This window comes from Babylonia areolata, chromosome 23 (genome assembly GCF_041734735.1).
Source record: "Babylonia areolata isolate BAREFJ2019XMU chromosome 23, ASM4173473v1, whole genome shotgun sequence".
Lineage (NCBI taxonomy): Eukaryota > Metazoa > Mollusca > Gastropoda > Neogastropoda > Buccinidae > Babylonia > Babylonia areolata.
This window is the reverse complement of record NC_134898.1, coordinates 19,753,512-19,781,011: the sequence shown is the minus strand read 5'-3', so window position 1 is coordinate 19,781,011 and position 27,500 is coordinate 19,753,512. Positions and strand designations below refer to the sequence as shown.

Sequence of the window (27,500 nt, the reverse complement as noted above, 5' to 3'; positions counted from 1 at the left end):
TGATGGTGTGGTGTGTGTGTGGGGGGGCTGGGGGTGGGGATGGGCGAGGGGAGGGAGCTGGGAGGTATGGGACAGGGGGTAGTGGTGGTAGAAGGGGGTGGGGAGTGGGGGGTGTTGATGTCTTCAGCCAGACATGAGAATCATGAGTACTGTTTCCATGTTTTTGCTCCCCTACCCATGTCTCTCTTTTCTTCCTGTCTTTCCACCCACTCTGTTTTTTCTCCCTCACAGGGACACACACACACACACACGCACACACACACTCGCGCGCGCGCGCTCCCCATTTTTCGCGATGAACATAATTAGAATAGAATAGATTATGCAGGGGGGGGGGTGGGGTGTTGGGGGAGGGGGGTGGGGGGCAGTACATAAAAAGGTACAAACATAAATCGAAAATCATACACAAATACAGACACAGTAGAAATCAGGATACATGCATGTGCGTATCAGTACAAAAACTTGTGCACACTCACACATGCACGCACACACGTTTGAACAGAAGCTGCATATTGCATGTGGATGGGGCTGATGACTGGATGTGGATGGGGCTGATGATTACAAGTATGTCGGTGCCTGCGCGCGCACTGGCTTGTGTGCAAAAGAGGCTTATATCCGTGTGTGTGTGTGTGTGTGTGTGTGTGTGTGTGTGTGTGTGTGTGTGTGTCCCTCTTACCTGCTAAATACATTCTTATTTTGTCACACACACACACACACACACACACACACTCAAGAAGAGAGAGGGAGAGCAATATAAGCTTCATTGTGTGTAGTTACAGAGACACACAGACACCTAGGCACAATTAACGTCAACACGTACTTGGTGCGGGCCGTGCACACACAAACACACACACACACGCTCTCCCTCTCTCTCTCTCTCGTTCTCTTAGGGAGAGAGAGAGGGAGAGCAACATAAGCTTCCTTGAGTGTGGTTACACAGACACACAGATACACAGACACCCCAGCATAATTATCGTCAACACCCACTTGGTTCGGGCCGCGCACGCGCGCGCCCACGCACGCACACACACACACACACACACACACACACACACACACACACTCTCTCTCTCTCTCTCTCTCTCTCGTTCTCTCAAGGAGAGAGAGAGGGAGAACAACATAAGCTTCCTTGAGTGTGGTTACACAGACACACAGACACCCCAGCTAATAATTATCGTCAACACCCACTTGGTTCGGGCCGCGCGCGCGCACACACACACACACACACACACACTCTCTCTCTCTCTCTCTCTCTCTCTCTCTCATTCTCTCTCTCGCAAGGAGAGAGGCCAACATAAGCTTCCTTGAGTGCAGATACACAGACACACAGCTACAGATATATAGACACTTCAGCATTATAATTCCAAATCCTCCATGGTTTGTGTGCACTCTGCTGTTTCCACACACACACACACGCACACACACACGCCGGCCGGCGCTGTTAGAAAACGACGCGAGTTCAACCGCCTCGACATTGCGAAGGAGCTGAAGGACAAATACAACCTGGAAGCCCAGCAGCTGATGCCCAAGAACCCCCTCAGCCCACAGACTGTGCGGCTAGGCGAAGACCCGGCCAACCCAGCCCCCTTCTTGGCTTACCTGCCCTTGGAAATCTTCGACAACGAGGAGTACGAAATCCGAACACCGCAGGAGTGGTTGGACCTGGGCGTGGACGAGAAGGCAGAAGGCGTGCGTAAGCCCGTACCCGCTGTGGCTCTGATTCCAGAAAAGGACGAGGACCTTTCCAGTGAGTGGTTTTTTTTTTTTTAAATTCTTTAATTGTGTGTGTGTGTGTGTGTGTGTGTGTGTGTGTGTGTGTATACGCGCGTGCGTGCGCCCATGTGTGTGTGTGTGTGTGTGCTTTTTGTTTCGGGGTGGGGGCTGGAGGTGTGTGTAGAGGGGTTAACTGTGTTTGTGTGTGTGTGTGTGTGTTTGTATATGTGTGTGTGTGCGTGTGTGTGTGTATGTGCTTTTTGTTTGGGAGGTGGAGGTGCGTATGGAGGAGTTAACTCTGTGTGTGTGTGTGTGTGTGTGTGTGTGTGTGTGTGTGTGTGTGTGTGTGTTAGGAATTGGGATGATGGGCGTGTGAAGAGTGGATGGGTTAGGGGTGTTATATGTGTGTGTGTGTGTGTGTGTGTGTGTGTGTGTGTGTGTGTGTGTAAGTGGGGAGGTGGGTTGATGTGAATGTGAAGAGTGGATGGGGTAGGGGTGTTATATGTGTGTGTGTGTGTAAGTGGGGAGGTGGGTTGATGTGAATGTGAAGAGTGGATGGGGTTGGTGTGCTGTGTGTGTGTGTGTGTGTGTGACAGTTTTATTACTTGACTTATCTGAACACCGAAACCCACACGATAATTAGATACACCAAATATACGTACCACGTTGACGTCAAACAGCCGATAACGTCACTGAGCCGGTTAATTTGGGTGCGCAACTAACTAGTCCCACTTAGTTTTGTTCAGTATTATCAGACGTAAAACCTGCATAATTATGACCTACTGACCCGGTTGGGCGATAAGCACAATGAACCACCCATGTCAATTTGACCCAATGACCCACATGACCATGACTATATTACCATAGACAATAACAACCCTAGAGGCTGTGGGACGGATATTGGTGTCTCTGCCCATCAGCACTTTGAATTCACCGTTCGGCGATCCACTGATGACGTACCGCAACAAAGATCCACAAAATCATGATCCTCGGCAGTTTGTCTTGGAGGAACAGGCAGGACTCGGGTTGTTCGAACTTTGAATGTTCCGGCTTTTCAGAATCTTTCCAACAAAATCCATATTACTAATAAATCGAATAAATAAAAAAATAGAAAAGAACAGAGGGTGTGAAAGTTGGAAAAAAAAATCCCAGGATTAAAATAACAGCATCAGTTTTTGACCTGTGTAACGTGTATTACAGACTTCTTCTTGGGTCAGTGATCAGACTCGTACTTGGTGTGCCATGACCATCCCAGGATCCATGTTTTGTTCAGTGATTGTTGTATGTTGTCCAGGCACCCTAATGCAAGGGAGGTACAGCATCGCACGAACGTACATGGGTATCTCGCTGTGACACGCTTTCTAATGGTTAAAAGAAGAAGAAGAAGAAGAAGAAGTAGTAGTAGTAGTAGCCCGGTTACAGTATCAAAGTAGAACTGTACACTGGTTTACTTCCGTTAAGTTGTAATTGATTGAAAGGAGGCGGGGGAGAAGGGATGGGGGTCAGTAAAGGCTATCCCAGAAGAAACCTCATCCATTTTCCAGTAGCTTGATTAAACAAACACGTAGAGAGGGGACATTTCCAGCTTGGGGGAAGGGAGGGTCGATCTTTGTCATCCACAACTGACATTTGAGACTACCCCAGAATGGTTTCTGGGTAAAACCCAGCAGGGGATTGTTTTGAGGCTGTTGTACCGGGCCTGTTAGTGGTTTGAACCAGGTCTTTGCCCTTTGGAACATAAACTTTGGACAATATCCTTTCAGAGGCGCAGACAGATCCCTCCGTCAAGTACGAGTGGTGCAAGGTAGGTGTCCTTGACTATGACAGCCTCTCCAAGCTGTACCTCGTACACCGCTGTACCCCTGATGACAAGGTGCTGGACCCTGATGGCAAACCAGTCATCAACGGAGGACACTATGTTGACGGTGAGACACCCACATTTTATCGTGTCAAATTTCAGAGACCATTTCTGCTACTAACGTCAGAGTTTGAACAATCACGTATTAACGAAACGCGAAATCACATGCATAATTCATTTGTGTTCCCTGTTTTACTAAAATGAACCACTCCTGCTTTTGAATTGTCAGCTTCAGGTTTTTCTTGATTAGCAGCAAAGCCGTGAATGAGTTTTGCAGCTCATTCAGAAAATCTTTTCAATGAATGACACCTTATAATAAAGTAGACAAACACTGAAACGGCTATTGCACTGCCAAGCACACACACACACACACACACACACACACACACACACACACACACACACACATATATATATATCTATCTAATATTTCGCATTCCCATACAAGTCATCATTTTGAGGACGGGAAAGAATAAGCGAAGTGACGCATCTAATACGTATGTATTCATTCACATTAGCAATTAGCATTCCTTGCTACTTGAATATGATACATTTTATGTTCAATACACAACGTGGTAGCAACAATTTAACAAACAGAAATGCACAATAATTGACAGCTGTATCACACGCACACACATTCTGGGAAGATATCAAAATCAATTATTAAAAGGGACATAGAATACTAATCTGCATACGACTGGAAGGTTAAAGTGATAATACTTTATGCGGTTCCAAAATTTGATGGTACAGAAAAAAATGGATGCTTATCATAATGAAGTTTCAGCAACTGCTTTGTCTCTGTAAAATATGAACACACATACAAATAATGAAAATAAATACCTAAGTTACTTCAGTCAGATTGATCACATCTATTTCCTGACAAATGATGCCAACAGTTCCTCTACCCTGTATTGGAAAAAAAACAACAACAACAAAATACAAATAAACAAACAAACAAAAAAACGGTTTGGAGTTGTTTTATTCCCACCGGAAAGAATAGTTCGTGAAGTCTGCAAGCATCGCTAAAACTAACATTTTTTTTTCAAAAAAATGATCATTTGTAACTGTATTTAGTTTTTATAATCTTCAATTAACAAATATTGTATGTACGGATCCCGCAGAGTTTATTTCTCACTACCTTGACAATGTCAGTAAAAGTAGTTTGGAAAGGTTAGAAAATGACGTCATATAAAGTAGAGAAAGACATGCAATATCACCTGTAGCTTGTAACATCTTTTGTGCCGTTGGACTCAAAGGAATTAGTGTTGCTCAAAGCCCATGTGAGGACCAATCTTGCAAATCCTTTCTTCATCTTCTCTCTCTCTCTGTCTCTCACACCGGTACACAGCAGTGTAACAAACGATGACAGTGCAGGGACGGTAAGCGCTTGCCGTGCACGTGAAAATGATTTCTTTATAAAATGTGTCAGTGTTGATGCGGGCTGTCCGCACGCGGATTGTTCAGACGATTTTTACTTTGACAGTGCTCTCTCTCTCTCTCTCTCTCTCTCTCTCTTTCCCCAGCACACAGGATGTACATGAATGAACCTTTGTTTTGTCCCCTTCCCGACCCAAGCCCTTCTTCGTATTGTGGCTCATAGCCGATGTATATTAAAACATTTCCGAGTTCTGATTTCTCTCTTCCCTATCAATACCTAGACGAGCGAGTCCTACTGCCACAAGAGACCTGGATTCCCAGAATCCGTGTGCGTTTCCTGTCGGAGGACCCATGGCGGTTCGCCAAGCGGGTTGCGGAGGCCTACGAAAGTCGGCAGGCGTGTGAGGCAGGTCTTCGCTACAACCTGTACGTGGACTGCATGCCCATGGACGATATTGAGGACGTGGCCGAAGACTCTTTCCAAAAGATGGAACACTTTGCCATGACCACGCCGGGGCTGAGGGATAAGAGTCGGTGGGTGGTGGTGTCTGTTTGTTTGTGTGGGTGTGTGGGGCGGGAGAGGACGGATGGTGGTGGTGGTGGCGGCGGTGTGTGTGTGTGTGTGTGTGTGTGTGTGTGTGTGTGTGTGTGTGTGTGGTTTCTCTCTGTCTCACTGTGTCTGTCTATGTCAGTCTGTAGCTTCAATTTTTGCGTTTCACTTATCCAAGCGCTTGTGTGTGTTGCTGGACCTGTGTGTGTTAAGCGGCCAGCATGTATATGGGTGTCTATATGCGCGCATACATGTGTGTAAGGGAAGGGAGAGTAGGGAAAGAGAGATTGTGTGTGTGTGTGTGTGTGTGTGTGTGTGTGTGTGTGTGTGTGTGTGATCTTGTAAGTCACATGCGCATTGATATATTGTGCTTACTAATTGATTAATTTTCTAATATTTGTATACGTGGCTCACTCCTTTGTTATGGGCCGGAGGCCTAACAAATAAACCATTGTCTTGTCTCGTCTTGTCTTATCTTGTCTCTCAATCTGTTTTTCTGTAAGTCTCTATACCTGTCTATCTGTCTGTCTGTCTGTCTCTCTCCCTCTTTTTTTAGGCCCTTTATTATTCTCAGTATACGAAAATGACATGCCTCTCCATATGAAATCCGCGTGCGAACTTTTTGCGGATGATACAACAATCCACACATCCCATACTGATATTAACGCTCTTGCTAAAGACTTACAACAAAGTACTGATAAACTCGTTCAATGGACTGAATTTAACCACATGTCTCTTCATCCACACAAAACAAAATGCATGTTGATCACCACCAGACATAAGAGGCAAAACACTATCGATAAATTTCCTTCCATCCAACTTTAAAATGAACCTATTGAACAGGTTAGTCATCATACGGTTCTGGGAGTCATATTAGACAACAGTCTCACTTGTATACCTCACATGACTTCCTTTTGCAAAAAGACAGCCCAGAAGAACCATCAACTGTCCAAAATAAGTACATCCTTGACCTCCACTCACGGAAATTGTTTTTTTCGAGCACATATCAAGTCTACAATAGATTATGCATCAACACTATGGGACTCCGCCGGTGCGAACACAATGAAGCAATTACTAATTCTTCATAAATGGGGGGCTCAAGTTGGTACCCCTAAAACGACTTCCCTTTTGGAAGTATATATATATATATATATATATATATATATATATATATATATATACATACATATATATATATATATATACATATATATATGCGTGTGTGTGTGTGTGTGTGTGTACATATATTGATTAGATGATTACAATGCATGTTACTTTGTTTCTTTATTTGACCTGCTGTTCTCTATCATATATTTCATGTAATATGAGGTTATCTCTGATGTTGTTTTATTTCCGCTCTCTCTCTCTCTCTCTCTGTCTCTCTGTGAGTCTCCCTCTTCCTCTGTCTATCTGTCTGTCTGTCTGTCCCCCTCTCTCTAACTCGTGACATTTTTTGTACATGTACTATTTTATATGTTGAAGTATGCTTCCTTTGGCAATGAGCATCCCCCCCCCCAACCCCTGTTATTGCTTTGTGTATGTTTTTTTAATTTTTTTTTTTATTAGACTTACTGTTTCATATTCACATTAGTATAGTATTTTATAACATACACAATGTATGCTAATGTGCATGTAAGTGTGCGTGTACGTAAGAGATAGAGAGAGAAGAGAGAGGGAGAAACTGAAACTGAAACATGTTTTAATGCCATTGACATTACAGCCCTATTGGCATAGGACACCTCAGAATAATCGTTTAGCAACATACAAACAAGCAAAACAAAAACAGCATATATACATGAATCAAAGTCGCAGCAATAACTAAGTAAAAAAATCACAATGTCTGTTGAAAGACAATCAAAAACATATATCGAAAACGGTTTTACCCACGCTTGACAAACTCACTGGCGTGCTCAACTGAAATGAAAAGTATAAAAAAAAGAAAAGTAAACCTATGCATATTCAGTCAATTTGCACTTTCTCCGTGCATATTACAAAAAGATACAAGTATTGGCTTCTTTGAGTTGACCATCCAACCCAAACGCTATGACAGTTAAAACTTTAGTGTGATTATTTCTTAACTTTCGAGACTGTAATTTTGTTGTTGTTGTGTATGTAGTTACAAGTTAGAGCAATTTCTTGCTACGAAAGTGCCAAGCAAGGGCGATAAATTTTGCAAGTGACCGAATTATCTTTACATTATCTGACAAAAGAAAGTGGATAACGTCCCTTCCAACTAGAACACTCTTTAAAGATTTCACATTTTTTTAACGGATATCACTGTAGGCGTTACACACAAAAAGAAAATGAATTTCATCCTTTGTCTACGCCCCCCACACAGGGCATGGGGGTCGAATGGATGTGTCAACGGAGTACCATCTTTTATTGGCATTCAGCCCCAATACCATCAGCCTGAACCGAGCAAGACAGTCTGTACCATTTATTGTTTAGAAATGAAATAGAGAACTGAGAGATAGAGTGTGTAGTTTATTAATACCATGCTTGTGCCTATGTGTGTGTGTGTGTGTGTTATTATTACCATGCTTATATCTTTATGTAGTATTGTGTTCGCATGCTATGGCTTTAAGTAGCATTGTGTAGTCCATGCAATGACATATCTTATGTGTTATTGTGTAGTGTAGTCCCTGTTTCAGGGCGGGGACTGGATGAAAAAAAGTGCGCCAGTGCTTATCTATTACCCTCGAAAAAAGAATTTTGTCTTGTCTTCTCTCTCTCTCTCTCTCTCTCTCATGTCGGTCACCGCTTCTCGTATGTCAGACTAATTTGTTGTTTGTGGTGGTCTGTTCGGAATTTCGCTGAAGAATTCCCGCCCATCTTCTCCTTCTCATGTAAGCAGCCGTCCTCGCTCGCCTGTGATTGGTGCGTCAGTGGTTCCTCGCTTTTTGCTGCCGCACAGACTGTCTTGGTTATTTTGTACACTTTCCGTTGCTCCCCCACTCTTGCCTGCGTCTTCTGCCTGGCTTGCAAGGTTGTCCATGTACGCCTGTGTGCTCTGGCGAAAACAAAAATCACCACACTATATGTAATGAAAAGTGGATGAAACATCTGAAACACCAATTTCTGTCATGCATCTACAGTTTTCCAATACGACATGGTGTGAGCTTGATCGCTGACCTTGTCTCTTAACACAGATTCTGTTTTAATCAACAACTGTACCAAACTTGATGAAGATTGTTTACAAGACATTGTCTGTCTTGCGCATAGAAACAATTCCTATCTACATGATATTTTTTTATGCCATGTTGTGACCTTGAACTTAATCCTCTAATTTTGAATTTCTTTAGGGATTATGCAGTTTCTATGATCAGTCACAATACCAAGTTTAATCAAAATTAGACGTAAGATGTGGTCTCTGTCAAGCTTCTTCTATTTTGCCAGATAGTAACCTTGCACTTTCACCCTGTTTACCATATCATCATACGTACTTCAAAGGTCTTATTTATGCCTACCAAACTACTAAGCTAGGTGCCGTAGCCGCATGCAGTAGCCGAGAAAATGTCAACATTAAAATTTACCACGGACACTCACACAGACACGGTCCTATTGCACGGAATCACTGTTCACACACATGAGCTAAACTCCCAATATATTTGTCCAGTCTCGAACCAGTAATGGAGGAGCTGAAGTATGAAGTGAACATTGCATACAAGCGCAGTGTTAACAATATGGAGTTCAAGAAAGTCGTCAAACAATACCCGGATCTGTTTACCTACGTCACTCTGCCGTCTGAAGTGGAACCACGTGCACCCGAGTCAGGTAGGACAACGATGTTTAAATAAAGGCGCACTGAACTTTCTACACGGAGGATGAAAAGTGCATGCGTTATGTTGGTTCAGAAATATGAAGCTACGTATATAACAGTGTCGCCGCCTCATATCATTGCTTCTTCTGCCACTTCAACAGCTTATTGCTGCCGCTACTGTTTATGCTGCTGTCACTGCTGCTGTTGACTGTTTTGATACAGACGTACTTACCGTTTGATATCAGTGTTCGGGTTGTAACTGGCTTCGATCAGACTTGAGTATTTTGCATTATATTGTGCAAATGGGGATATTTTACATGGAAAGTTGTTTTATTATTATCATTATTATTTATATTGATGTTAATATTAATGTGTTTTTTATCAGTATTATTATAATCATTATCATCATTATTATCGCAGGGAGACTGGGACCACACAGTCGACGCTATGGTCTCCTTAGTGTCATGAGTTCTGGGGTAATTTCTCAATGTCCTTGAACAAACACCGCAGGTATTTTGATCTCTCGAGCCTGGTCGACACCGAGATAGCTGAGTGTAGGTGTGGGGGGATGGGGGTGGAGGATTTCAGGGAGGAACCGCGTAAGTGTCTGAAATCTTCTCATTCAGTGGAGAGTTCAGGTGGGTGATACTATACTACCCTTACCATTCATGAACCACACCATGTGTACCTACAATGATTTTTCTCCCCCCCTCCCCCCCACCTCCCCACTCCTTCCCCCCAATCAGCTCGCTGGCCGGACGTACCGGAGTACAATTACCCACAGCTGCTGGAGAGGATGAGATTCCGTTACACGCTGGCCCCGCACCCGGAGAGCGTGGAGGCCATGGGACAGGTGCGCGCCGAGTGCAACAAAGTCAGCTTCAACATGTGCCTCTTCTACGTGCCCACGCCCAAACCCATGCGGCTGGACGACTTCGAGCAGAACCAGTCACAGGTCACCGCGCATGTGAGTCTTGATAATGGTAACAGTAGTTATAGTTATTGCATTAGTGGTAGTTCCTCGATGCCGACTATCCTAAAACCCTCTTGGCTGAGAGAGTGGGGATGTAACTTGGTCAAGACACTCTTCACTATAATCAAATTCTGGACCAGATAGTCGGGACAGCAGTTACCTCCTCTGCTGTCCTTATAATCATTGTCAAACATGACTGACTACTATACATACATATTAGTGGTAGTAGAAGTTGTGGAGTGGTGGCCCAAGTGGTAACGTGTCCACATAGGATGCAAAAAAATCTGAGTGTACGATATCGAATCCAACACTCACCACAATTTTCTCCCCCTCCTCTATACCTTGAGTGGTGGTCAGGATGCTAGTCATTCGGATGAGACGATAAAATGTGGTCCCGTGTGAAGCAGGCACTTAGCGCACGTAATGGAACACGTGTACAACACAAGGCTTGTTCCTGGCACATTTATTATGTAGAAAAAGTCCACTTTGATGATAAAACAAATACACTAGCAGACAGGTAAAAGGGTAGCGATGCACTGTGGCATCACTCAGAGAAATCTGTTGTGACACAAAATAATGCAATTGTAGTAGAGCTAGTATTAATAATAATAATAATAATAATGGTATTTATATAGCGCTGAATCTTGGGCATAGACAAATCAAAGCGCTTTCGCACCAGTCATTCTCACGCACGCATAACTCTGAGCTGAGTGTGGAGACTTGACGAAGCGAAAGAAGAAGTTCATTCCAATAGCAAGGTCTTCTTCTTCTTCTTCTTCTGCGTTCACTCGTATGCACACGAGTGGGCTTTTACGTGTATGACCGTTTTTACCCCGCCATGTAGGCAGCCATACTCCGTTTTCGGGGGTCCAATAGCAAGGTCCAGAGACAGAGAAAGAATGGCGGCCAACAGTCGAGAGTTTGAATCTGGGTATGCGTAAATAGAGTGGATCCGAACCTGATCGTAGTGAGCGAGATGGAGTGTAGAGGTGGAGGCAGCCACAAAGATAGGAAGAGGCTGATTTGTGAATACTTTTGTAGCATAGAGTGCTTATCTTGTACTTTATTCGGTGTGAGACAGGGAGCCAGTGGAGATGTTGCAAAAGAGGAGTGATGTGCTCAGATCTTTTCTTTCTGAGGACGAGTCGGGCAGCAGAGTTTTGTATGCGCTGAAGGGACTGAATGGATGAAGCAGGCAAACCAGACAGAGTTACAGTAGTCAAGGCGAGAGAGAATGAGAGAAACGGCAAGTCTAGATGTTGCGTCAATGGACAGATATTTCCGGATGGAACTGATGCGCTGCAGTTGACAGTAGCAGGATTGACATGTCTGACTGATAAATTTTTGCATGGACAGTGTGTTGTCAAGGACAAGTTTAATTGTGTCAGTTGTGATAGAAGAGAGTTTTTGTTTAGTTCCTACTTCATTGCTTCAGTTTTGTCCGCGTTCAACTGTAACTTATTTAGTCATCCAATTTTGAATATCCAGGAAGAAGTTGGATGTTTATTGCAAGAGCGACGACAGTTTTTCGGGGGTATCACTCTTCTGGAGTTGAGTGTCATCAGCATAAGAATGATGTCTGACATTATGGCGGTTGATAATTTCAGCGAGAGGAGCAGTGTACAGTGTGAAGAGCACTGGGCCTAAAACAGATCCCTGTGCGACTCCATGTTCAATTTTAACGGGTTCAGACTGGAAATTATCAACAATGACAGACTGGAATCGATCAGTGAGATAAGATTTGAACCAGTTTAGAACAGTGCCGTTGATACCAAATGAGTGTTATTATTATTAATAGTAGTAGTAGCGGTAGTAGTAGTATTAGATTTTCTGGTCAGTGGCATTTTTCCTGTAAAGAACACGAGATCTTCATGGACTCAGCAAGATGAAATATGTCATGCATATCAACGAACACTAGTCGTGTACCAGTAATATAAAGATGAATACATAGTAGACATGATACGAGTGAATGTATGACAGTTAATAACGCTGTTGAGAAATGTCAAAGATTTGAATGAATGCTCTTTTTTAAGAAGCATCGTTAAGCATTAGTTCTGTAAATTCCCGAATCGTTGTTGTTGAAGTAAAATCTCAAGGTGCTGATCCGTGTGTCCCACTAATTGGTGTCCGTCGATATTACCACTGTAGACAGCTTGACATTTCTTTTTAACATTTTCATTTATTTTTTATACATATATGAAGAAGAAAAAACAACAGCAAGAAACAATACAACACCAACAGCAACATAACACAGCATTCACACTAAAAGACATAACACATGCCACCACCAACCAACATCAACAATATATATGAATGCCTTTAACTGTCCTCTGAAAGTTCATTGACTGGTGGATACGGTTCACCCGTTCGAAGGGACACTGCCGTAGGAATCAAGCGTCCGTATGCGGTGCACACGTTCTGCTGAGGCTGAGTGGTCAAGGTTTTATCAGACCAACACAAAAAAAGCAAAACAAAAACAACTGGTCTGTCGCCCCATTAAAATAGGTTGGTTATCCATTCTTAAAGGGGGCAAGAAATCAAGACGCCTCTAGGCCCGGGAACTTCGGTTACAGTCAAGTATTTACAGAACCGTTCTGTAAATGATCCGGAAGGAAGGTGGCAGAATGGTTAAGACGCTCAGCTGCCAATACAGAGAGTCCGTGAGGGTGTGGGTTCGAATCCCGCTCTCGCCCTTTCTCCTAAGTTTGACTGGAAAATCAAACTGAGCGTCTAGTCTTTCGGATGAGACGATAAACCGAGGTCCCGTGTGCAGCACGCACTTGGCGCACTGAAAAAGAACCCATGGCAACGAGAGTGTTGTCCTCTGGCGAAATTACGTAAAATGAAATCCACTTTCATAGGTACACAAATATGTAAGCATGCACTCAAGGCCTGACTAAGCGCGTTGGGTTATGCTGCTGGTCAGCCATCTGCTCAACAGATGTGGTGTAGCGTGTATGGATTTGTCCGAACGCAGTGACGCCTCCTTGAGAAAGTGAAAGTGAAAGTGAAAATGATCCGCGTCTCAAAACACGATCGATCAGCTTTACGAAGCTCAGAAAAGGTAGTACCTACTTGAAGTCTCTTCATGTGTCAAGACACAATTGCCGCGTTCGTTCGAGTGTGTGCGAATCGTTACCACGCTGCTGATTTGTGTTATGAACTTGCCTTAGCTTTAGGAAGAGAGGGTGCCAGTTACTAAATGCTTGTTATACAAAATATTCCAAAAGTGTAACGTGCAGTTGCTGCAATGCTATGCAAATTCACAGTTTATTGTTTTTATGACCCTATGTCCATTAGGTGGTGTTTTTTTTTCATAAACAGGCAGAAGGCAATATAACTATGTGTAAAATTCGGTGATGTTCAGTTTAAAATTCATGAGTCTCCTCATTTTTTCCATAACTTCGGCGGCAGTATAGCAGGAAACTGGTCGTGATTTTCCTTAACTTATAAGATAACGTCCCAACCGTTTTTCTTTTACTAGTAATGTACCGATCCATCTAAAACTATCCCCCTCCGACCTACCCTTTTGTTTTGAATTTGCGAATGCGCATGCACTTCTCAGTCACCATGTATTGAGTGAAAGGCTAGCCCAGTCAATTCACTAGAAGACCAAGTCTCCAGCAGCTTCCGCCTTGCCGCAGGTGGCCCTGTACCTGAAGGATAGCTGGATCCAGTCGTTGCGCAGTTCCATCCGCGTCTGTCTGGTGAACGTGGGGCGGGGCTGGTATAATCTGAAGGAGAAGGTGTACCATACTTACAGGATGTCCCAAATGTCCCTCATCATGGAAACCATCCGATTTATGATGCAGGTAACGTAAGAGGGATTTGAGTTCTTCTTCTTCTTCTTTTGTATTCATGGACTGCAACGCCCACGTTCACTGTTATGTCCGATTGTGTTTTTAATATGTATGACCGTTTTTACCCCGCCATGTAGGCAGCCATACTCCGTTTTCGGGGTGTACATGCTGGGAATGTTCGTTTTTCCACAGGCCACCGAACGCTGACATGGATTGCGGGATCTTTAACGTGCGTATTTGATCTTCTGTATATGTATACACACGAAGGGGGTTCAGACACAAGCAGGTCTGCGCATCTGTTGACCTGGGAGATCGGTGAAATCTCCACCCTTAATTCACCAGGCGCCGCGACAGGGATTCGAATCCAGAACCCCTTTATTGAAAGTCCAGCACGTTTAATACTTTTAACCAGCTAGTTGGTTGATTCGCCCGTCGGGCTGGATCTAAAACAACAGAAAAATGAGGCTGGGAACGTTGTCCCATCTAGCAAACAGTATTGGATCAAAGAACATCGATTTCATGATCATTTATTCACTTCTATTCTAAAACAATACTATTTTATTCGTTTGTTTTTGATACTCCATCTATGACACCACCTGTTTATATAAAACTACAACAACAACATAATTTGAGATAGTTATTTTCGTACATTAATAGATGATGATGAGTGATGCAGATGACGATGCGGATAAGGCAGTTCATTTAGATTTGGAACTACGTTATGTGGGTATACTCAACATTTCCTTTCAGAATATATTCGCAGCGTCAGCCAGGCCCGAGGGATACAGATTTTGAGTAATACTCTCAAAAACGCATGCGTGAAGTGAGGGAGACCCTCGATTGCGTGGTTCAGGTCTTCCTATTTGAGCCCATTGTAATTTTTTTAATGTCTGGATATGAGCTCGCCACGGGACGAAGAAAAAAAGTTAAAAAAAAAAAACAAAAACACAAAAACACCAACAAAGTCTGATGGGGCTCGAACACATAATTATCCTCCCACTCATCACGACACTAAACAAATTGCCATGTTGGCTGGCAGGAGCGTTCGATATGAAACTCATACTGCATGCTTATAATCGTTTGGCGCTTTGTATCAGCTTGAACACAAGTAGTTCATTGTTTTGTTTGATCCTCTACACTTGTTATGGAATGCACTAAATAATATTGTGTAGAAGTTGTTTAACCCTTGTAGTAGCATTGCTGTGCTCTTTTTTCTTTCTTTCTTTTTTGTTACATTTACTCGACTTTATTACACGTGATTTTAGTTATCATTCTGAAGACAACTAGAAGTTTTGTTGGTTTTGAGCAGAAATAAATCAGATGTTGAAGAGACCCATCATCATCATTTAGCGTTATATTTACAATAAAACTATTGTGCGAGGAATGCACTCGAACGGCTCGCAAATGTGTGTGTGTGTGTGTGTGTGTGTGTGTGTGTGTGTGTGTGTGTGTGTGTGTGTGTGTGTGTGTGTGTGATTTTATTAGGACTCCCTACGGTTCCTGGTGAAAGACTCCCTGATCAGCTACTGTCAGATGGTGGTGGACGCCTGTTTCAGCGTGACCAACATTGCTGAGGACTTCGTCTGGGAGGACAGCCTGCTCACCAGTCCTTTCAAGTATTTGGTTTGGGGTCTCATCTCTCTCTCTCTCTCTCTCTCTCTCTCCACAATTACAACAACAAATGATGATGATGATGACGACAATTTTTCTCCACCTTTAGGTTTACGATTTTGACAATGATACAAGAGGTCATTTCATTAATGATTTTGTACTACATTATTATACATTCATTCTGATGTAATGTAAAAAGATGGATTTTTCTTTCGCTAATGGACGTACACGTACACAAACTAAATCAAGACATACGTAAAGTCACACATATGATAATAAGAATAATCATCATCATCATCATAATAGTTGTTGTTGTTGCTGTTGTTGGTTGTGGTGGTGGTGGTGGTGGTGTTGCAGTGATGATGAGGAGGAGCAGGAGGAGGAAATAGTCACAGTATGAGGAGGAGAAGGAGGATGACACCACAGATATGAATGGTTGGGTGTGGTGTTGGGCTCACTGGAATAGGAAGACCGGGAACCACACAGTCGAGGGTCGTGCACTTCACGAATGCGTCTTTTTTTAGGAGTGTTGCCCAAATTTGCTGACCAGCAATGCTGGTGTCTCTCAGTCTTAGCCTGGTTGACGCCAAGGTACATTTTATGTAGCTTTGTCAAGTGGTTCCAAAACCTAAATGGACCATCATAGCAGCATCGTGCATCAGCCCCACCACCGTTCAACATCATCGGAATGTAGAAATAAGATGTCACTAATTCTGGTGTATCAAAAGATAAATGATGTTGATGATGACGATGATGATGATAATGATGACAGTATGATGGTGGTGGTGGTGACATCACAAATATCATGACGAAGAAGGGGGAGAGAGGTGGAGGAAGGTAAGAAAAAAAGAGACAAAAATGTCCACATTATTTTACTGTGAGAGAAGTATATATTAACAGTAACGACAACGGATACAACAACAACAGAAACAACATTAACAACAACAACAACAAAAATAATAATAATAGAAAGAATAGAATATGTCTTTATTGCCAAGTGTACCGTGGTTACAAGGAATATTGGGGGGTGGGGGGGGGGGGGGGGGGATAGTACATAACAAGATACGAAGATAAATCGAAAATCTTACACAAACACAGATACAGTAGAAGTACATACAAGTGCATACAAGTGCATATCAATATAAAAACTTGTGCATACTCACGCGTGCACGCACTGCACACACATACACGCACGCACGCACGCATGCACGCACGCACGCACGCACGCACACACACGTTTGAACAGAAGCTGCATATTATATGTGGATGGGGCTGATGACTAGATATTCAGGTAGATGGTTGTTAGTTGGACAATTCTATTTATCACACTGGATTTGTTCGAGAGACAGGGCATTGACTGTTTTGGGGAAAAAGCTATTGGCGAAGCGATTGGTTTTCGTCCTTACACTTCTGTACCGTCGACCAGAGGGAAGCATCTCGAAAATCCCAAAAGCTGGATGTGATTCGTCCTGGCTGATTGATTTTGCTTTTTTGAGTAAATATTAATATATTTTAAAGATATTAATATATATTAAGATGTTAATATATTTTTGAGTAATATCAAATAATAATAATAATTACTTGAACTATGACGATGATGATAATATTTATAACGATTGTAACGGGAATAAGAAATAACAAAAACCAACAAAAACAATAAGAAAAAAAGAATCATAACGATGACGACCTTTCAGCACATCTGATGATGCTTCTGTCTTGTCCAGACCCAAGAAGCATCCGCTGTTCATGTTGGACCTTACTCTGGAACTAGATCACGTGGACTTCAGCACCAAACTGGAAGAATTCGAGACCTCCGTCATCAACCTCTTTGACAATGCTATCAATGCCACCCAGACCGTCCCTCAGTTGGAAAAGGTGCCACCAGCCAGATCCTTACATTGATGCTTTGAATTCAATCGTACCTGTAGTAACTTTGTCTTGGTGTTTTGAGTTCACACGTATGATAGTCAGTCGTGTCCGACTATTACCACCAGAAGAGCAGAGGAGACAACTGCTGCTCCGGACTGTCTGGGCTAGAGTTTGATTATAGTGGAGAGTGTCTTGCCCAAGTTACATCCCCACTGTCTCGGTCAAGAGAGTTTTAGGACAGTCGGTGTTGGGATGGTTCCGAAAGGCCAACTAGCCCCCGAAGCTGGAACACTAAGAGCCAATGCAATATTGCCTCCTAGTTTGGGAGTCATAGTCCTTCACAAGATTATGTCGTGAATGATTTCCCATTACAATGGAGAAAAAAACATTGATAACACAGTTCTCACTTTGATGTTGGCCCAACTATAAACTTACGTCAGTCTGTGATATAAACTGAGTGCTAGGCACGAACTACTAGCTAAACCTTTGTCTTGATGCTTTAGGTTCAAACATACTGCTAAAATGGGCAGAAAGTTCCATTTGTTCTTTCTTTTTAGGTGGTTTCTGAAAAAGAAGAACTTGACTGGCAATGCATTAACAAAAAAACAACAACAAACAATCAAACAAACAAACAAAAAAACAAAAACAAAAAAAAAAAACAAAAAAACAAAAAAACAAACTACCCACATGTCCCAAAAATATCCAAAATGTGCCTCGCTCATGTAATGTTCACCTGTCTGCTTTATTTCCGGATTTTGACTGTTGACCCTTTTCGGGAGTCTTCATCCCTCCAAATGAGAGCTTTGTGCTTGCGTGTGAAGATTGGTGCGTAAGCGCTTTGATTTGTCTCTGCACAAGATGCATCGCTAAATGAATACTATAGTATACCATCATCATCATCATCATTATTTAGCTTTTACTAGTCTCCCCAGTCATGGTGAAATGATCCCCACTGCTTTGTGGGTAGACGTGAGGAAAGTCAAAGACCCCGATAAAATCCAGAGTTGATTCCCTGAAGCAATCATGAACCACATCAACCATTCCGGCAATCTCAGCAGCTTGTCTTGGTCACAGGTTGTCGCCCTACGTCCTCTCTGGCCACAGCGACTGGACCGAGAGGGGGTGGGGGTTGTGGGAATGGGGTTTTCTGGAGCATCGGAGAACCCACGTTTTCCAGTCACCGTTTTGTTCCCTCAGGATTCGGTGAAGTGACACCATTCATCTCCGGATTCGCTGACGTGTTGATCTTTCGCGATGGACTTCACGATTTAGTTTTTATCTCAATAGCGCGTCACACACGCTTAGCAAAATCGGTAAGACGTTGGACTTCTGATCTAGTGTTCACAAGTGAACAGGGGTTCGAGGCCCCGTTTCAGCATGTTGATGTTGTGTTCGTGGCAAAGGTAGTTTACTACGATTTTCCTCACTTAACCCACGTATGAATGGGTACCTGACTTTAGCTGGGAAAAGGTCAGCACGGCGGAAAGACGCCCCGCCTTCCCGTGTCCAACCTTAGATTCAGTAAATATGAATTCACTGTACCGATCTCTGTATAAAATAAAAAAAAAGAAAAAAGAAAAAGGCTACAGGGCCTTTAACCCTTCTTTAACCATACGTTTAACACTCCTCTCCTTCTATTTATTTCTCTCGGCAGTTTGTGATGCAGGACGTGTTCTGGTCAGGAACCCCACTGCTCGAGTCTGTGGGCCGGATGGAACCGGAGGTGGTGATGATGAGGGAGGCCTTGCGCCGCAGTATCCTCACGTCCTACATCCCCATCCGCGCCTACGCCAAGAGGTTCGAGGTATACCTGCCCGTCAACAACATCGTCATCAAGGACTACATTGAGTACGTGAAACTTAGATAGGGGCGATAGTGTGTGGGTGGGTGAGGTAGTGGTTGGCAGACTGATGCGTGGACTACAATACACTGGGTTTTACACAAACATCGGGTAGGTTCTTAAGGCCTGACTGACCAGCGCATTGGGTTTATGCGAAGTTCAAGCATGTGCTCCCATTTTTCCATAACATATGTGATCGTTTATGAGTCAGGCCGTATGCTTAGCCACCTCCTTGAAAAGTTCACCTCAAACTGAAATTTTCCTAGGCAACACAGATATAAGTTTGTCACCGTTCTTTCTTTTTTATTCCTTTCCGTGACGATACAGATGTATCTCGCTCTTTGTTGTTTTTTTTCAATGACGATACAGGTGAGGCATATCACCCTTTTAATTCTCCTGTGTCAGGCACCAGTGGCCAAGCAACAATAATTCAGCTGTGATGTAAAAATGATAATTATATGATATTCATTAATGAAAACCATTGTCATCTTGAGCTTAGTTTTAAAAGGATCAGCAGTCACAATTTTTTCATCAGTGAGAAACTCGCTCACAGCCTTCCCGACCCTAGATTTTCCCCACATCACTTTGCTAAGAAAGGTGGGTATGGAACCATGAATATAGAAGTTCGTTCAAAACTTTCGATTCTGAGTAAGGAAACAGTTGTTAAGCATGTATCTACACTGAAAGAACCTAGACCAAAGGAAATCTTTCTCTCTCTGTGTCTCTCTCTGTCTCTGTCTCTCTCTGTCTCTCTCTCTCTCTGCTTCTCTCTCATTTTGTTTCCACAGGGAGTTCCGACAGACCCCCATGGGCCAAAAGGCGGCGCAGAAGCAGATGACGACACAGATGTTGGCACATCACTCTTTTCTATCTTTTTTCCCTTTTCTTGACGATACAAATGTAGGCCAGTCACATTTGTCTCTCCTTTTGTTTAGTTTCCTAGGCAACACAGATATAAGTTTGTCACCGTTCTTTCTTTTTTATTCCTTTCCGTGACGATACAGATGTATCTCGCTCTTTGTTTTTTTTTTTCAATGACGATACAGGTGAGGCATATTACCCTTTTAATTCTCCTGTTTCCTCGGGAGTTCTAACAGATCCGTCACGGGCTGACGAAATGCGCACTGAAGCAGATGAGAAAAAAGATTTTGACCTATCACTGTTTTCTCTCATTTGTTTTTCTCTTTCCTTGACGATACAGAAGTAGCCCTATCACCATTTTCTTCCTTTTTTGTTTCCTTAGCGATACAGATATCGGCCAGTCACCGTTTTCTTCTCTCTCTCTCTCTCTCTCTCTCTCTCTCTCTCTCTCTCTCTCTCTCTCTCTCTCTCTCTCTCCTCTCTCTCCGAAGCATTTTACCTCTTTTATTCGTCAGGTTGATTAGGAATATGATAACTGTGTCGTACTTATTCTTTACAGGCAGTTGACAGGATTAGACACAGGCTGTGTTTTGATTGGTTTATACCTATCTCCTCAGTACAGCCCATACTACTCAGAGACAGATATCTACAATGGGCTGTCTCTCCTGGAACACTGTGTCTTAGATATTGCAGAAGATTATGGTAATATTCCCATGATAATCATGGGCGACCTAAATGCAAGGACAGGGTCCAAGAATGCCAGTAAAGATATATTGCCCAGTGATGTTGGTGACACTGACTCTGCAAATGACGACAGTAGTGACCTGTATCCACGTGTCTCAGATGATAATACTATGAACGATTTTAGTCAGTATCTCCTGTGTGTTTGTGAACGATTTGATTTAGTAATTGTAAATGGAATCATAGCTGCTAGTATGGATGGGAGTTTTACGTATATTGCTCACAATGGCTCCAGTACAATAGACTATTTCATAATATCAAGAGGTATTTTTTACCTCGCTGTGAGCTTGGTAGTCAGACAGAGAATCGATTGAAAGCATATGCCTGTGGAACTAAAAGTGAAATTCAGAAACGATAATGGTTGTCATGAAAATAAGTAAAAAACAACAACAAAAAAACACTTTTTAAAATGTACAAGTGGGATATCCGAGAGTCTCACCAATATTACAACATGTTCAACACACAAAGCATTAATTTAAAATTTGAAGAAGCTTTTGATTTTCTTGATTCAGATTTCGAATCAACATTGGCGAAACTGTATGAAATTGTTAGTTTTTGTCAGCAAGCCCCTGTTGTTGTTGGCGCGTTAGGCGATAACCTTGGTTTGATTCGGAATGCCGACAGAAGCGTCAATCTGTAAAACACGCTCTTAGAATTTATAAAGAGACTATGAAGCATACAGAGACCTTGGAGAAAGGCAAGGAATTTTCAAAAATAAATTATACGAATCTAAGAAATGAATACAAATATTTACTTAAAGTAAAGAAAATTGATTACAGAAAGCAGACGATAAAAATGTTGGAAGATAACTTGCAAAATTTCCAGATATTCTGGGGTACAGCGAAGAAATGTATTATCGGGCCTCTAAGTCAGTGCAATATATCTTCAGAAGAATGGTTAAACCACTTTGCTAATTCATTCTAATCAAAAATGTCTGGAGAACAGTTTTGATCGAACATTATCTTACTTCTATGGTTTCAGTGATCCTAGCATAGAGGGACAGTGTGTAGCACTAGAGTGTGCAATCACGCACCAAGAAGAACTATACGCAATTTTCGCGCTACAAAAGGACAAAGCAGTGGGACCTGATGAGCTTTCCGGAAAGTTTTTCAAATACGCACCGCCAGAAGTCGCACTGTTTCTGACTAGCTACTTCAATAAACTGTTCGATTCAGGTACATTTCCTTATGCATGGTCAGAAGCTATTATCCAGCCAATATATAAAAAGGTGACCCAAATTTACCTGATAACTACTGAGGTATGTCACTGGTGAATGTCTGTGGAAAATCTTTATAGTTACATTCTGAATGAACGTTTAACAATTTGGATAGAAGAAAACAAGTTGTTAAATGAAGCCCAAGCTGGATTTATACACAACTATAGCACAACAGATCGTATTTTTACTCTTTTGTCATTAATTCAAAAACAATTTTTCAGCCAGGGAAAGCTGTACGGCGCTTTTATCGATTTCAAAAAAGCATTTGATTTAGTTGATAGGTGCCATTTATGGTCCATCCTCAGAAAAAATGGTATCAACGGTAAAATGTACAAAACAATTCAAAGTATAAACAATATCGTTAATACAAGAGTTCGCGCAGACGTTGAACTCACTGATGTATTTATGTGCCCAAAAGGACTGAAACAAGGAGAAATTTGTAGTCCTATTTTTCTTTTCGCTTTTTATCAATGAGCTGACAAATGAAATTATTCGAAATGGAAAACACGGTATAACGTTAACACCTGAATAAATGTAAATTATGATTTTGCTCTTTGCTGATGATGTTGTATGTGTCATGTACTGTTGTAGGTCTGCAGCAGCAATTGAACATCTTTAGTGACACTGCCAGGAAGCTTGGATTGATAGTTAACTTAGAAAAATCCAAAGTGATTGTCTTTAGAAAGGGTGGTCATCTTTCTGCAAGAGAAAAATGGGTTTATAATGGAACACAACTCGAAATTGTCAACCAGTACAAATATTTAGGTGTAATTTTTTCAACAGGCTTATCCTTTTCCTTTGCACTTAAAGATATGGCAGTTGGAGCTAAAAAGGGTGCGGTTGGTATTTACGAGCACTCTGGTCTCTAGGTATACAATCACACCAACTGTTTTTTTAAGCCTTTCGATTGCCAGATACAGCCCATATTAACTTATGGTTCTGAGGAATGGGGCCTCACAGCTGACTCTTCTATCATCGAACGAGTACATTTATCTGCAGTTAAAAGATTACTGAACGTGAGCACCTGGGCACCAAACGCATTTGTTTATGGAGAAACTGGAAAATTACCACTGTTTATAAATGTCTATGTTCGGCACATCAAATACTGGCCAAATCTAACGAGAATGTCTGACGATCGCATTCCACGTAAATCTTACAAAATGCTATATAATCTTCACTGTGAATATAAGAATAACTGGGTCTCTAATACATGTTTTATTTTGTATCGTTATGGTTTTGGCTTTGTGTGAGAACAGTAAGGAGTCGGTAATAAAAAAGCATTTTTGGCTGTTTAGACAACGGTTAATTGACTGTTGTGTCCAAGCCTGGAACAGTGACATAAAAACAGAAGAACGCTATGCATTTTATTTTTACTTGAAAAAAAAAACAACCCCAAAACTACTCCATGTCTCCCTTTCTCTTGTTTGTACAAAATAGCGCAGTTTGGAAATATTGAACAAGAATAAGGCTTGGTGTTTCACCATTAAAATGTCAATTAAACCATTTTCGTGAGGCTGAGGAGAAATGTTTGGATTGTCCTTTCAGTGAGGGTTTCTATGAATCAGAAACCCACTTCATGCTCATTTGTTCTAGATACCAACAGATTAGAGAACAGTTTATTCTTCAAAAAGTTTACAACCAACCATCTATGTTCAGATTAGCGTGATTGCTATCAAACACGAAATACTCAATGAAAGTCGCAATTTACACAAATAAGACATTCCAGTTAAGATCGTGCTACATGGAGGGATAATGAAATTCAAAACCCTTGGCATGCAATGTACGCAGTTTTTGTTCGTCTGATTTCCGTTCCTACCCCACTGTTCCTTTTGCCATGGGCAAATGGCCCAGTTCAGTAAACTATCTGTCTTCTCTCTCTCTCTCTCTCTCTCTCTCTCTCTCTCTCTCTCTCTCTCTCTCTCTCTCTCTCTCTCTCTCTCTCTCTTCTTTCTTTGCTTCCTTGACGATACAGGTGTAGGCCCATCACATTTTGTGTTCCTGACTGTTCATATGAGGGCCTTTTCTGCTCTTTTGTTTCCTCGGGAAGTTCCAACAGATCCCCCACGGGCTGAAAGGCGGCGCAGAAACATGACGACACAATGGGCCTATCATGTTTTCTTTCTCTCTGTTTTTTCTTCTTCTTTTTCCTTTTTCTTTTTTTAGGTTTCCTTTGCAGTACAGATATAGGCCGGCGACCGTTTCTCTCTCTCTCTCTCTCTCTCTCTCTCTCTCTCTCTCTCTCTCTCTCTTTCTCTCTCTTTTTCACTTCATTGGTGATACAGATATAGGCCAGTTACCGTTTTCCGTCTTTTTTTGTTTTCTTGGCGATACAGATACAGGCCGGTCAACGTTTTCTCTCTTTTCTTTTCCCTTGACGACACAGAAGTAGGCCTATCACATTTTCTATATTTTTTCCCTTAGCGAAACAGTTGAAGGCCTATACTCATTTTTTATTCTCTTGTTTCCACGGGGAATTCCAACAGCGCCCCCCCTCCCCCTCCGCCACCTTCCCTCCTCTCCCCCCTCCACCCCTCCCCCCTCCCGCCTCTCCACGGGCCGAAAGGTGGCGCTGAAACAATGGACAAAACATGATATAGACCTATCACTGTTTTCTCTCATTTCCCCCCTTTCCTTGACGATAGGAAAACAAGTAAAAAAAGAATTGCAGGTAGAAAAAAAAGGGGGTGGCGCTCTCAGTTTAGCGACGCGCTCTCCCTGGGGAGAGCAGCCCGAATTTCGCACAGAGAAATTGTTGTGGCAAAAAAGAGCAACACAATACAATACAATACAATACAATACAATACAACACAGATGAAGTCCAAACACCCCTTTCTCTCTCTCTCTCTCTCTCTCTCTCTCTCTCTCTTGTAATTTTCTTTCCCTTCAGGCAGTTCAAAAAGACCACCCACGGGTCGGAAGAAGTGCGGAAGGCCGTACAGAAGCATCTGGATGACATGGCGGCCACGCAGGCGGCCATCCCGCCCAACATTATCATCGGCCCCTACCTGCTGCTGACGGACGGCGTCAAGACACAGATCAGCAAGAAGCAGAAGGCCCTCAGTCAGGCGCTGCTGGAAATGTACGCCAAGGAGCTCACTGAAAGAGCCGATACTGTGAGTCCATTTTTGTTGTTGTTGTTGTTGTTGTTTTGTTATTTTTGTTGTGGGGGGAAGGTTCCAGAATGGTCAACACGCTTGTCTGCCAATAAAAAGAGTCCATGACGGTCTGGGTTCGAATCCCACTCTCGCCCTTTCTCCCACATTAATGTTTGACTGGAAAATCGAACTGAGCGTCTGATCGTACGGATGAGACGATAAACCGAGGTCCCGTCCGTGTGCAGCACGCACTTGGCGCACTGAAAAAGAAGCCTCTGGCAAAATTCTGTAGAAGAAATCCACTGGAAAAAAACAACAACAACAAAACAAACAAACCATGACAACGAGAGTGTTGTCCTCTGACAAAATTCTGTAGCAGAAATCCACTCTGATAGGTACACAGAATATATATATGCAGGCACTCAAAACCTTTCTAAACGCGTTGAGTTATGCTGCTGGTCAGGCATCTCCATAGCTAATGTGGTGTAGCGTATATGGATTTATCTGAACGCAGTGACACCTCTTTGAAAAAACTGACACTGAAACTGATACAATTTTTGTTTTTATATTTTTGTGTTTGCTAATAAATTTTCGCTTTGGTTTTATCGCAATGCATGTCTTTGTGTTGAAATTCCGGATGGCTGTTTTCCAAAGAGCTCACTGACACGGCCAGATGTGTGAGTCACTTCTTTATTTTATATTTTATTTTATTTTATTTTTTGAGGGGGTAATTTATTATTGTTTCTTTTTTCTCTGCCCTTGTTGGTAGTTTTGCTTATGTTCTCGCTTTCCACATTGTCGTCATAATTTTTGTTGCTTTTTTTTTTTTCTCTTGTTGTTGTTGCTGTTCTTGTCGATCGTCTTGTTTTTGTTGTTGTCGCTGCTGTTCACGATCTTGGTGTTGTCGTTGTTGTTGTTGTTGTTGTTATCATTTACGGTCCTCTCGTTGCTGTTGTTGTTGTTTTCGGTCTTGTTGTTCTTGTTCGTCTTCTTCTTGTCGTTCTTGTAATTGTTAATGTCCTTGTGTGTGTGTGTGTGTGTGTGTGTGTGTGTGTGTGTGTGTGCAGTGAAATAGAGAATCAAACAAATAACTGTAAGAGTCGAACAAACAACTGTAAGAGTCAAAAAACAACTGTAAGAGTCGAACAAACAAGTGTAAACTAACATTTACATGCGCACACAACGCAGAAGAAAAAAACATCAGGTAACGCCGGATTATGGCGACAGGAACTATCCACGGAAAGAGCGACTCAAAACTATACACAACGAAACCTGCTGTGAATAAAGACCAGAACAGTAGAATAGAATACAGTAGTGAAATATAACAAAATGCAGCCCACAGTCATAGCATAGTGGAACACAACGGATCCAAACCCGCAAACACAACACAATGCAACACATCGCAACCATCAGTTACAACACATTGCAACACAACATTTTGCAACCATCAATCAGAGTTTATCGTAGCACAACACGTCGCAACCATCATTCACAACACAATGCAACACAACACACCTCAGCCGCGACCATCAATCACAACACTGTGTAAAACAACACATCGCGATCCGCAAACAATACAACACAACACGTCGCAACCATCAATCACAACACTTCACAACTATCAATCACTACACAATGCAACACAATACTTAGCAACCATGACACAGTGCAACACAATACATCTCAATCATCAATTACAACACAATGCAACACAACACATTGCAACCATCAATCACCACACAATGCAACACAACACGTCTCAACCATCAATCACCACACAATGCAACACAACACATCTCAACCATCAATCACAACACAATGCAGCACAACACATCGCAACCATCAGCCACAACACATTGCAACACAATGTTGCACAACACATCGCATTCCGCAAACAACACAGCAGAACATATCCAAACCCGCAAGCACGAGACAAAAACAACACATCGCAACCATCAGTCACAACACAGTACAACACACTACTTCGCAACCATCAATCACAACACACTGCAAAACAATGCAACACAACACATCGCAACCATCAAGCACAACACACTGCAACAGCACATCTCAATCATCAATCATAACACAATGCAACGCGACAAATCTCAACCATCAATGATAACACAGTACAACATAACCATCTGTCACAATACAGTGCAACACATCACATCGCAAACTGCAATCACAAGACAATGCAAACACAACAGAAGACAATCCGCAATCACAGCTCAACGCA

At 42.3% G+C, this 27,500-nt stretch overlaps 1 protein-coding gene across 1 annotated transcript in view; it reads left to right on the top strand.

The window, feature by feature from the left end:
• Positions 1-27,500, top strand: part of LOC143298154 (dynein axonemal heavy chain 1-like) — a 164,998-nt gene that overhangs the window by 2,642 nt on the left and 134,856 nt on the right. The window contains exons 5-14 of the mRNA XM_076610887.1: positions 1,443-1,744; positions 3,474-3,635; positions 5,227-5,479; positions 9,112-9,269; positions 10,002-10,222; positions 13,873-14,040; positions 15,514-15,644; positions 17,364-17,514; positions 19,163-19,356; positions 25,054-25,279. Coding sequence (XP_076467002.1) covers positions 1,443-1,744; positions 3,474-3,635; positions 5,227-5,479; positions 9,112-9,269; positions 10,002-10,222; positions 13,873-14,040; positions 15,514-15,644; positions 17,364-17,514; positions 19,163-19,356; positions 25,054-25,279 — 1,966 coding nt within the window. The remainder of the gene's footprint in view (positions 1-1,442; positions 1,745-3,473; positions 3,636-5,226; positions 5,480-9,111; positions 9,270-10,001; positions 10,223-13,872; positions 14,041-15,513; positions 15,645-17,363; positions 17,515-19,162; positions 19,357-25,053; positions 25,280-27,500) is intronic.